Source organism: Felis catus, chromosome D4 (assembly GCF_018350175.1).
Source record: "Felis catus isolate Fca126 chromosome D4, F.catus_Fca126_mat1.0, whole genome shotgun sequence".
Lineage (NCBI taxonomy): Eukaryota > Metazoa > Chordata > Mammalia > Carnivora > Felidae > Felis > Felis catus.
The window spans coordinates 59856484-59868809 of record NC_058380.1 but is presented as its reverse complement, the minus strand read 5'-3'; the positions used below and the strand labels follow the sequence as shown (position 1 = coordinate 59868809).

Sequence of the window (12326 nt, the reverse complement as noted above, 5' to 3'; positions counted from 1 at the left end):
GATATAAAACTGCAGTAATCAGGCAGGGTGAGGCAGTAATGCAAGAATAGATACACAGAGAAACAGAAAGGAGGTGTGGCAGAGCCATGGGGAGAGGGGAGTCTTCTGGGGTCAAGTGATTATCCATATGGTAGGAAATGAATCTGACTCTTATCTCACAAATTAATCCCAGGTGGATTTTACATATAAATGTGGAAATGTAAAACAATAACATTTGTAGTAAATACCATAGGAGGATATTTTCATGACCTTGGGGCAAGCAAAAATTTCTTAGATAAGAAAGAAAGTACACTAACCCTAATGAAAAGGGTTGATGAAAAGGACCTTATTACAAATAAGAATTTCTTTCTATCAAAAGATACCTTAAGAGAGTAAAAAAAGGCAAGCAAAGAGAGGGATAAACATTTGCCAGGTATTTACCTAACAAAAGCCTCATATCTAGGATAGGTAACTTTCTCACATAAATTGATAAGAGAAAAGATTGACAACCCACCAGGAAAAAAAAAAAATGGGCAGAAGATTTGACTAGAAATTTCAAGAAAGACAACCAAATGTTCAACACTACTACACATACACCAGAATGGCTAAAACAAAAACTGCTGACAATATCAAGTGTCGATGAGGATGTGGAGCAACTGGAACGCTCACACACTGTTGTAAACTGTTAAAACAAAATCGCTTTTGAAAACTCTTTGGTGGTATCTTTTGGTTGTATCTCCTCAAGAGGGACACACATATTATCCTATCTCTCAACAAGTCCACTCTCAGTTATATATCTAACAGAAATGTAGCCGTATGTTCACCAAAAGACTTATACAAGAATGTTCAGAGTGGCATTGTTCCATTCCCCAGTGAAAAACAAGCCAAATGTGCATCAGTAGTAGAATGGATAAATAAAATGGGTTATGTATTTTTATAATGGAATACTATACAGGAATAAAAATGAGCTAACCCCACATTCAAAACTACATATGATGTCACTCATATGTGGAATTTAAGAAACAGAACAGATGAACATATGGGAAGGGAAGGAAAAATAAGATTAAAAACAGAAAGGGAGGCAAACCATAAGAGACTCTTAAATACGGAGAACAAACTGAGGGTTACTGGAGAGGAGGTGGTTGGGGGGTGGGCTAAATGGGTGACGGACATTAAGGAGGACAGTTTTTGGGATGAGCACCGGCTGTTATATATAAATAATTATTCACTGGGTTCTACTCCTGAAACCAATACTATACTGTATGTTAACTAACTTGAATTTAAATAAATAAATTTTTAAAAATACATATGAATTTTACAAACATAAGGAAAGAATTCTGACATAAAAGAATGCATTCTGTATGATTCCATTTAAATAAAGTTCTAAAATAAGCAAAACTAATTCATAAGTTGGAATATTTGCTATCCTTGGGGAAGAGAGGGCAATGACTTGAGATGGGTACATAAGGGGGCTCCTGGAGAGTTGGTAATGTTCTATTTCTTGGGGGTACTGGTTACCAGGTGTGTTCCCTTTGGATAATTCATTGAGCTGTACATTCAAGATTTCCATACTTGTCAGTATTGTATCCTTCAACATGCAAATACAATCAGTTTGATCCAATTTTTTTTTTTTTCTGGTTAGTAGCAAGGCCAGATGGCATAGTGTTTCTTTCAAAACTCTGGAATCACATGGTCTAGATTCATATCCTAGATCTAACCACTTCCTATCCCAGAGATCTTATCCAAGCTACTAACTAAGCTTCAGTTTCTTCATCTGTAAAATAGGCTAATTATGGTACCCCTGTCATAGTTATTGAGAGTATTAAGTCCTCTCAATGCATATTAGCTCTGGTGGTGATCCTTGCTTTTCTTCTTTAGGGGGAGAACAGAAAATGGACTGTGGCAGAGGAAGGAGAAAGGATGAGTTTCAAGTCAAGAGATGTTTTCAAGGTGAGATGATGCTGAGGTGAAAGAGAAGACTCCAAAAGCCTGACTTAACTCCTTCTACTCCATGCCCATGTATACACATAGGAGATAGACTAATCAGGTGATCTCTGTCTGGTAAGTCCTGCGATGATATCATAGAGTCAGGAGTGCAGTGGAAATGCTATCCTAAAGCCAATTGTAAATTTCCACATTTGGTCCAAATTCACTCCCAGAAACTTGGGAGTTAGGGGAGGTAAATTCTCAGTGGTAGAATTATGGGTCATTTTTATATTTTTCCTTGTACTTTTTCAATTTTCTAATTGTCTGCAATTAATGTGTCATATAATCAGAGCCAAACACCATACTGATATACCTAGCATCTATAGTTATATAATTACCCCCCCCCAAAAAGAAAGAAAGGAAGGAAGGAAGGAAGGAAGAAAGGGAGGGAGGGAGAGAAACCCTAAGGTTACACATATGCCAGGTTAGAATCCCAGAAATATCTTGCAGGGAAAGCACTATTTCTTATGTACAAGGCCCAAGCCAGCAAGGCATCATTGGACAGGCGAAGGGGGTCACTCTCACAGAAGTTATCTGTAACTACAAATAATTACTGGAAATTTGTTATTTTTGTTTGTTTGTTTCTCATCTCTACCTTCAGTTACCTACACATTTTCTTTTTCCAGCTGAAACTAGTCCAGTCTTTTGTTATAATACTTCACCTTGTTAATAAAACTCAGGACAAGAGAATGAGAATAAAGGGTTTCTACTCACTGCTTCTTAATTCCTAAAACTAGTCTGGATGGAATTATCACTTGGTCTAGGAGGTTGGCACTGGAAGTGTCATTGATGAGAATGGTAGAAAGGTTGGAATTGGGCCTTTTGAAACTCTCTTCTTCTTGTTCCAGGGGTAGGAAGACAAAATAAGTGTGTCCGCTGGAGGTTGTGAAGGACTCCATGTCTTCACAGGAGATCTCCCCCAGATGCTCTTCCTGGGCTTCGGCCTATGCAGAAAACAAGACTTTAGACTTGACATCATCACACATACCTGGGGATCCAACCCAGGATATATCCTTGATATCCAACCCAGACTATATCCTTGATATCAGGGTTATGGATCTGTGGGTGAAATCCCACCTATAATTATTTTTTTGCCCATATAGTGCTTTCAAAATGGGAAATTCTACAAATAGTCTAGATTTCTGATTTCTCTTAAAAATCAGAAAATCTGGCAATTCTGAGTCTCTCCATTACCACATGGCATTACTGTCTGGAGCTGAGTAATGACTGCCTAGTTTCCATAGACTGAATATTGGATGCTCTCCAAAATTCATATCCCCAATGTATTGGTATTTGGAGGTGAGCTTTTAGGAGGTGATTAGGTCAGGAGGGCAGAGGCCTCATGAATGGGATTAGTGCCCTTATAAAAGAGACCCTGGAATGCTCCCTTGCTCCTTCCACAGAAACACAGTGAGAAGATGGCTGGCTCTCTATGAACCAGGAAGTGGGCCCTCACCGCACACCAAATCTGCCAGAACCCTGATCTTGACTTCCAAGCCTCTAGAATTGTGAGAAATAAATTTTTGTTGTTTATAAGCTGCCCAGTCTATGGTATTCTGTTATAGAAGCTCCAAGGGACTAAGACAATAATAGTTCTCATCACTTGTCACTACTTTACACTTGGGTCTCCAGACCTGGGGGCAAATGCCTGTGGGCATTTGAATTTGGGATCCCTGTTGCAAAACAAGTATGCCAATTCTCCACAGCAATATAGGAAAAGGGTCTTTTTCAATTTTGCAATTATGGCATTCAAGTTACTATTCTGTGAGTTGGAATGTGTTTTGAGGACAAGATTTATTAATATGAGGGTCACTTCCCTGCACTCCAAGGAGAGCTCTATCTGCTGACTTGGATGCGGATCTTTTGTGCTACACAACAAGAGAATGGGAAAAGAGGAGGAAAGGAGAGACTAGGTTGGTCTATACTGTAAAGAGGAGCTGGGAAAGAGATGACCAAAAATGGACAAGGGAAGTCATACAGTTCACGGGTGAGTTCAGAGTAAGTTGCAGGGTAAGATGTTAGGAGAAGAAGGTAAATTTTTAAAAGCATTGTTATCAGATAAGAATCGGATCCCTGTTGGCGGAAGTAAAAGATGTGCACACATGTGTAAATCCCCACAGAGACCGCACCACTGGGGACTCCAGCTTGTACTAGGGATATGGAGAGAGAGCCTAGCACACTTTCTCCATACACAGGAATGAATCCATTGTTGGCCTACCTCATCCATAGATAAACTCTCATGTTCTTCCTTTTCCTCCTCCTCCTCCTCCTCCTCCTGCTTTTCTTCCACTTCATGTTCCTCCTCTTCCTCCTCCTCCCCTTCCTCTTCCTTCTTCTTTTTCTTCCTCCTCTTCTCCTTCTCCTTTTTCTCCTCTTCCTCCTCTGTCTCCTCTTCTTGAACCATCACATTTTCCTGGTTCTGGGATGGTTTTAAGGAGCTGTCTCTTTTAACTTGCATTTCTTCTAAACCCTGAATAGACTCCTCACTGGACTCATCCACCTCGTCGCTCGGTGCAGATCGTTCCTGCTGGCTCGCTGCCATCTCTTCATTTAAGGAAGACTCGATGTCTTGACCTTCTCCTTCCATCTCTTCCGCTAGCCTGGATGAACTTGTTCCTGCGCTTTCACTGTCCTCACTTCTGCTCATTTCCACTTTAGCTCTCTGTTTACTCCTCCGTTTTCTCATACTCTCCTGGAAGAGCTTTTCCTGTGCTTCTGTTGATGACCAACCCCAAAGCACAAGGAAAAAAATGTTACCAAGGTCTCCTGGATTGGGCCTACCTGGCCAACAAATGTACAGAGTGAAGTCAGAGAGGATCAGACTTGAATTATAATAGTGTTACCTGGTTCCCTGAATTTGAAAATGACTTCCCCATCCAAGGTCTACAAAGAAAAAACACAGGACACTGAGTGAGCAGCACTGCCTTTCCCAGAATGCCACTTCTAAGGGCATCTCTTTTAAGTAAAAGGACCCATCCCTCCCCTTCATCTGATACAGGCCTTGATTACTTATTTCACTGGGATAATCAGAGTATTCCCAAACCAGGGAATCAGTTTTCTTTAATCCCAAGCAGGCTAGCAAATCTTTTTATCATACAATAGGTGTTAATAAATAAACTCTCATTCTGACATTTTGGTAGTGATCTGGGGCAAAGAGCAAGAAAGTATAAATTGAGAGATGCAAACGGGCAGAAAGGAATCTGCTGCTCCCAGTGCTGGATGTGAACATACAGAATGAACATAATTTACATGACCTGGGAACCCCTTCACTAACCCTATAAATTCTGAATGAAGTCATGAATGTACTGTGTTGTGGATAATGTCGATAACATGACACAGTGTGGGCTGTAGAGTTTGCAGTCTGGATTTGAATCCCAGCTCCTTTCAAGCTGAGTTACCCTGGCCAAGTTCCTTAAGCCCCATGGGACTCAGTGTCCTCCCTTGTGACACGAAGATCCTAATAGCACCTAAACTTTAACCCAGGCAACCAGACTGATCTCAAAGCGCAGATGGTAAGCCCACCCTTGTATAACTTGAGCTCCACCTTAACCTAGGTACCCTATGAAGCATTTACTAACAAGTGGAACAGAGCTCCATCCAGAGAGGAAGGATTCTCTGAGGATCTGGGGACCCTGTATATACGAGAAAGCCTCATCTAGTTTCAGTGTTAACCACAAGTATTTTCAGGTCTGGCCATACAAGACTCCGGCTGGGTGTGTGGGAAAAAGACAAACTCTAGGAGTATTGGACCAGGACATTCCAGGTATTCATACATTTACCCAGGGAGCATTCATTGTGTCTGAATCATGTGCTAAAGGCAACTGAAGCTGAATCAAAATTAGTGAGGTGTACCTGCCCTTCAGGAAATACCCACTCTGGATGCTCTGTAACTGCTGTATTTGACTGCAATAGATATACAAACACATCCAGACAGAGAATGCCTGAATTCAGAGCCCTTCAACCTCTTTTAATCTAAGCAAGAGATGGTCTCTTTTAGAAATGCCTCTAGCTTCTTCCTCCTTGATTTCCTGACAGATTCTCACTGGGCAGGAGTTAAGGAAGGTGTTCAAAGTTAAGGCAGATCAGAGCTAGAAGATATCCTCTCCCCTTTGCTCTTTGGCGAGGGGCTGGGTTTTTGCAGCCCTGTCCATACCTGTTCAAAGATCTCACGAACATAGAAATGTTGGCTAAGGGTGGAGCTGTAGGAGTTGAGTTCTCTCAGTGTGAGCACTGGGTACTCCATCACTTCCTTTGTCAGGGTCTTGTGGAAACACTCATACCTGGGAGGGAGGGAGGCAAGAACTAAGTACTGCAATCATTTGACAGCGCAATTTCGTATCTGTGAATAGTCCTTACAGAATTAGATGTACAAAGGCATGAAGACTTAAGGTAATTCACAGAGAACTGTTTTTAATATTGAGAAATTGGAACCAATCTTAAAAAGCTAATCAATTGGGAGATGGTTAAGCCATTATGAAGCATCCATATTAAAGAATTCTACATGGATATTAGAAAATAGAAAGATATCTGCAGTTATAGATCTATTTGCATTGGATGATCTAGACTTTATTTTAAAACACTCTGTATGTGTATATATCCACATAAAATAATGTACATGTCCGCAACAGGAAGATGTGGGCAGAAATGAGGGGAAATTTTCTACATGTTTGTAGCGGTTAACTTTTTTTTTCTTTTACAAAGAACACATGTGTTTTAAAATTTGAAAAGGTAGTAGGAGGGCCCATCCCCTGACTTTTAAAAAAAAATTTTTTTTAACGTTTATTTTGAGACAGAGAGACAGAGCATGAATGGGGGAGGGTCAGAGAGAGAGGGAGACACAGAATCTGAAACAGGCTCCAGGCTCTGAGCTGTCAGCACAGAGCCTGATGCGGGGCTCAAACTCACAGACTGCGAGATCATGACCTGAACTGAAGTCGGATGCTTAACTGACTGAGCCACCCAGGCGCCCCCCATCCCCTGACTTTTAAACTACATGGCCCTGGGGTGCCTGGGTGGCTCAGTCGGTTAAGCGTCTGACTTTGGTTCAGGTCATTATCTCACAGTTTGTGAATTCCAGACTAGCATCGGGCTCTGTGCTGACAGCTCAGAGCCTGGAGCCTGCTTCAGATTCTGTGTCTCCCTCTCTCTCTCTGTCCCTTCCCTGCTCGCACTCTGTCTTTGTCTCTCTCTCAAAAATAAATAAACCTTAAAAATTTTTGAAAAAAAAAATTAAACCACATGGCCTTGAAATAGCCCTCCATAAACATTTCGGATCAAAGTTCTCCCTGGAAGCTTCTGTGTTGGCTGAAAGCAGACCTGCTAAGGACCAGTAGGAGATTCTCCAAAGCTAGAGGCAACATTTTCATCTTGAGCTTGCTAAGCACACCCTGGACTCCAAAGCAGGCAGCCTCTGACCTTGATTATGAATTTCAGGCCATCCCCTTCTGTCTTTTGGGGTCTGGCCTGCCTACCTGTGTTTCATATTCTTCAAAAAATCTTTGGCTTTTTCCAGGTGAAGCTTCAGTGTTTCCTCAAGGCTTTGCTGCCTCAGTTGGTCCAAGAGCTTATCAAGGTGGGCTTCCTGGGCCTGGAAGTCATCCCCAAAATAGGAAGAAGTAGATGCGAGTTACCAAAGCTCAGAGAGGGCATGTGAGTGGCATACAGAGACCCTGCCACTGCAGATGCAGGCACCCCAGGGCAAATGCAGGACTTTTTCCTATTAAAAGGGGCACCAAATGTGCCACCACATTTACCTTCAATATTCCAGGCTCTTCTCTCTGCCTGTATTCTTCTCTGTCTACATCTCTGGAAACCAGCTCAGATGGGACTCCTCAGGGACCACCTGTCTCTTACACCCACCGGGCCCCCGGCAGGCCCCCACTACACCTTCCCATGGTGCCTGCTCCTTGCTCTCCTTGTCACCAATTGTATTTGAAATCAGATGCTGGGTGTGCCCCTCCACTCCCTAGACCTTGTGAAGGCAGGTGGGGTGGGGGCCCAGATCATCTCCTGGGGGCACAGGGTGACTGCTGTAAGTAAATGCCCCACACCCCTGGTCTGTCTGTCTCTTATGCACGCTCTCTTACAAACACATTTGGATCCAAGGACCCATCACTAGCCCAGACCTGACTCAGGTATAGATTTCTTCTATGACCACCCAGGCCCATGACCAAGGTGAGCCTTGGTTTCTCCATCTGTGCAGGTTTTTTTTAGCTTGAGGCTTTTACATTTGAGACTAAGATAAGTTTGGGGTTAATTTTTATTTATGATGTAAAGTAAACATGGTGGGATTTCTTTTTTTTTTCATTTTCTTTTTCTGGCTTTGCCTCTGAATGCTGGCTAAGGTTACAGGCCACCAAACAGAGTCACCTGGGCGTTGACAACCTGGGTGTGGCCCTTTCCTCATTCCCTGCAGGGCCTCCCCTGGGCACCAGGAGCCACACCTGTTCCTCCAGGATGTGCTTCTGCCGCTGCTGTTCCATCCTCTTCTCCAGCTCCAGCTCCTGCTCGGACAGCGTGCTCTGATGTGCCTCCCACAGCCTCACGGCCTCTTGGAAGTAGTTGAGGAGATCCGAGCTCTGACATTCTGTCTGCTTGGCCAGGTCCTCAAAGGATTTCTGCAGGGGCAGAACCCAGAGAAGGGGCCCAGGGTGGGGAGAAGGCCCTCCCTCATGGGGCTCCTTCACCAGCCAGTGGAGGTCCCACGTCGCCAAGGGCTGGCTGTCACTGCCTGGGCACCATCCTGCACGGTCATCTTCCTGGATCCCACATTGGCTCACGGCCCTCCCTCCTCTGGGACAGCTTCTGGTCTGCCCAAAGCCAAGCCTTCAGTTTGGCTGACCCCGAAGTCCCATCTTTAGACCTGTCCCACGCCCACTGAAGTCCCTCATGGGAACAAGGAGAAATTTCAGACCTAGAAGAAAGAAGAAGCCATCCTAGACACCAGCTTGGGCCCTTGGGTGGGCCACACCCATCTCAGCCTGGGAATCTTTCCTTCTTTGGAGTTCCTTGACTCTCAGCATCTGAGCCAACCACCACACTTTGCTGTTAAATCCTCACCTCTCCCCATTTTATAAATGGGCATTCATTGGGGCCAGGGGTCAGCAAACTTAGCCTGTGAACTGAATTTGGCCTTCGGTCTATTTTTGTTAGGCCCTGAGAGCTATGCATAGATTTTACATTTTTTTTGCTGCAAAAAAAAAAAATTCAAAAGAAGATATTTACTAATGTGAAAATTACATGAAATTCAAATTTCAATGTCCACAAATAAATAAAACTTTACTGAAACACAGCCACACCCGTTCGTTTCCGCACGGCCCCTGGCTGCTTTTGGGTGACAGCAGCAGAGCGAGAATTTGTTACAGAGACCTGACTGGCTCACAGAGAACTGAAATATTTACTATGCGGCCCTTGCAGAAAACGTTTGCTCACCCAGCTCCAGACTCTAAGCCTCTTGGGGGCGGGGGCTTATTACTGCTCGTGGCCCTTCAGTGCCCAGACTCAGCAGGGGCTCCAAGGAGCACTCGCTACCTGAGTCCTGTGCAGCACGCGTGTCAGAGGGCAGCTGGGGTGTCAAGGATGAGCCTGGAGCGCCAAAGGGGCTGGCTGTGCAAAGGGGGATGGACTCACTAGTGACAGGAAAGTTGAAGGCCCCCAGACTCCTGGTCTTCTCACAGCCTGGCACTCCGGGTGACGCCCCCTCCCCGCTCCCCAGCCGTGTGGGTCCCCAGCTACGCACGTCCAAGAGCTCCAGCTCCTCTTCCACCTTGCTCTGGAGCACTCCCACCATCTGGAAGAAGTATGGGCTCACCAGGCTCTCTGCCTCCTCCTCAGTGAAGGCTTTCCAGTCCAGCAGCTGCTTCTGGAGGGGAGCAAGGCCGAGCCTGGCTTAGGACCAGTGGGGGCTTGACCTCGGTGCCTGGCCCTGCTCCCCGAGAGCTGCCTCTCACCCAGCCTCAGGGGAGACCCTCACAGTGGGGGAGATGGTCCATCTTTACGGTCCGCCCACCGAGGCCAAGTGCTGTGTGCTGTCCCTGTTGTCTCACTGAGTCCCCTGAAGGTGTTCCAATAAGCCCCGTTTCACAGATGAGGAAACCGAGGCTCAGAGAAGGGAAGGAACTTGCTGGAGGCCACACCTCTGGCAAGGGGTGGGGCCGGGATCTGAACTCAGAACCGACCTACCATAGACTCTACAGGTATAATCAGGCCTCAGTGTTGCTGCACGTCAGACCCGGCTCCTATTTCCTAAAACTGAATTGTGTCAACTGGCAAGCAGGCTCTTCATATTAATAAAGCCTTGTTTTTTGCACAAAATCTACTATAAACCAATCTCCCCCAAAATGAAAACTTGTCCATAGTTGTATACTTCCGATGCTGCTGAATAGGAGTAACCAAGTGCCCTTCCTCTGTCAAGTCTAATACGCTCCTGGGGTGTGTGCTGACTTCAGCTTATCCCCTGCTGTGCCCGACAAAGGAAGGGAGGATGGGCAAAGGGTCAGCACCCAGGACTAAGGGCCACTGGGCTCCCGGGAGGTCCCAGGCAGCAGGGGGATGGGAGGAGGCTGTCAGGGTCATGGTCCTGGGAAGGCTCTCCTAGGGCAATGGTTTCCCTCCCTTCTCTCCCTCCAGGCTTTACTTCTGAGGTTTGGCGCCCTGATAAAGCTGACTGAGAGGCATGTGGCTGCCCCGAAGGCCACAGAGCAAATGGGCAGCCCTTGGGCCCTTTGCAGACTTGGTCTTCTCATCGCCAGATAGGGCCGGGGACACCCACCCTGCAGGAGCTTGTAGGATTCAACGCGAGTGTCAGCCCACAGGGATGCAGCACCGGCCCCACACGGCACTGTAAAGCACTCTGCCCCCTGTGAATTCTGCTCACCTCCGAGTCTTGGTGGCAGAACAAAAGCTCTACAGACTCAGGAGGGGTGAAGTAGCAGGAACTTGTTGGAGCCAGGATGCAGGGAGGGGGCATATCGACAAAACATCTCCCTGCACCCCAGAAAACCAGGCATTGTAATCGAAGCGGTTTGTGAGTGAACTCACCGTCTCACTCGGTAACAGAGGCAGGCGGGGTGGACCGAAGGGCTGGGTGTGACAGCAGTGGTGGCGCTACTTATAAAAAGTGAAGCCCTGGAAATAACCTCCCCCCCATACGACCTCCACTGAATAAATAATGTCAAGTGCTGTAAGTGGTACAGATGGTCAAGGTTGAAGTCTGACATGATCAGAGAGTGTACAACTTCATCCGTGGGGTCAGGGAAGTCTTCCTGCAGGAGGTCATGCCGGGCTATACCTTGAGCGATGGGTGGGAATAACTGGGGGTGGGGGGTCCGGGAAGGGGGATGCCCAGAGGCCATTGAGGGCCTGGGGCACGTGAGGAGGAAAGCAGTGGATCCAGGCTGGAGAGGGGCAGGGGCCAGGAAGGGCACCCACCTTGCATTCCTGCACGCGGGCCAGGCACTCCTGCCAGGTCTTCTCATACTGCAGGCGGATCTGCATCACGCAGCCCATGTGGTAGGCATCTCCATGGGCAGAAACAAAACATGTCAGCTGCTCTTCCAGAAGGAAGAGAGGAGATTAGAGTTTCCCCTTTGCAAGCGAGGCAGTGTCTCCCTTTAGCGAAGATAACTGAGGTGAGATCATTGGCCCAGAGGCTGGAATCTCCTTCCTTACAGAGTCCCAGACAGCCCAAGATAAGGACCTCAAATGAGTTGTCTTTATCTGTTCTGAATCCATTCTAACCCTCATTCTTGACTCCATTTCAAGGCTAGTAAAACCCTTTTCAGATGGCTGTACCAAATCATAAAACAAGGGTGCAAACTAATCAGAGTTTACAGATCGTGTCTGTGGCTAATTCCTTAAGTGAACGGTCTAGCAGAACACTCAGAATGCTGACTGATTGATTTTCTCTCCTACGCTTCTACTGCTTCCCACTTTACAATCAACTCAGCAAAACTTTGGTATCGAAGATAAGCAGCTGATGTTTAACGTTGCTGGCAGTTCTAGAAACTGAAAGACAGCACAAAGATGCTGCGGTGGTTGGTCTTTGACAAGGGCTGAGGAAGAGGACGGGGCGGAGGGAAGCTGGGGGTAGATTTAGGACCCCAGGGAGGGCAGACATGCGGTGGAACTGTGAGGAGAGGCTCTGAAGCTGGTTCCTCCATCCCCAGGGCAGCTTCCTAGGCCGGCACATCCTCGCCCTGATCTGTGCTTCCACACTCCTGTACCGCACTGACCTCTTCCCGCTCTGACCTCATCGTCTCCAGCTCAGAACTCTGCCCTGGGTTCCCACTCCCTCAGGACGAAGCCCAGCCTCCCCCACACGGTCACGTGGCCAGCACAGTCTGGCCCCTTGGCATGTTCCC

At 46.3% G+C, this 12326-nt stretch overlaps 1 protein-coding gene across 6 annotated transcripts in view; it reads right to left on the bottom strand.

Annotated features, from left to right (window-relative positions):
- The window catches only part of CCDC180 (coiled-coil domain containing 180), a 63024-nt gene that overhangs the window by 32780 nt on the left and 17918 nt on the right, over nucleotides 1-12326 (bottom strand). For all 6 annotated transcript variants that reach the window (XM_045043065.1, XM_045043064.1, XM_045043063.1 and 3 more), the window contains exons 13-20: nucleotides 11395-11483; nucleotides 9704-9826; nucleotides 8409-8582; nucleotides 7437-7552; nucleotides 6119-6245; nucleotides 4809-4848; nucleotides 4184-4680; nucleotides 2680-2909 (exon numbers count right to left, since the gene is read on the bottom strand). In XM_045043065.1, the coding sequence (XP_044899000.1) occupies nucleotides 2680-2909; nucleotides 4184-4680; nucleotides 4809-4848; nucleotides 6119-6245; nucleotides 7437-7552; nucleotides 8409-8582; nucleotides 9704-9826; nucleotides 11395-11483 (1396 nt within the window). The remainder of the gene's footprint in view (nucleotides 1-2679; nucleotides 2910-4183; nucleotides 4681-4808; nucleotides 4849-6118; nucleotides 6246-7436; nucleotides 7553-8408; nucleotides 8583-9703; nucleotides 9827-11394; nucleotides 11484-12326) is intronic.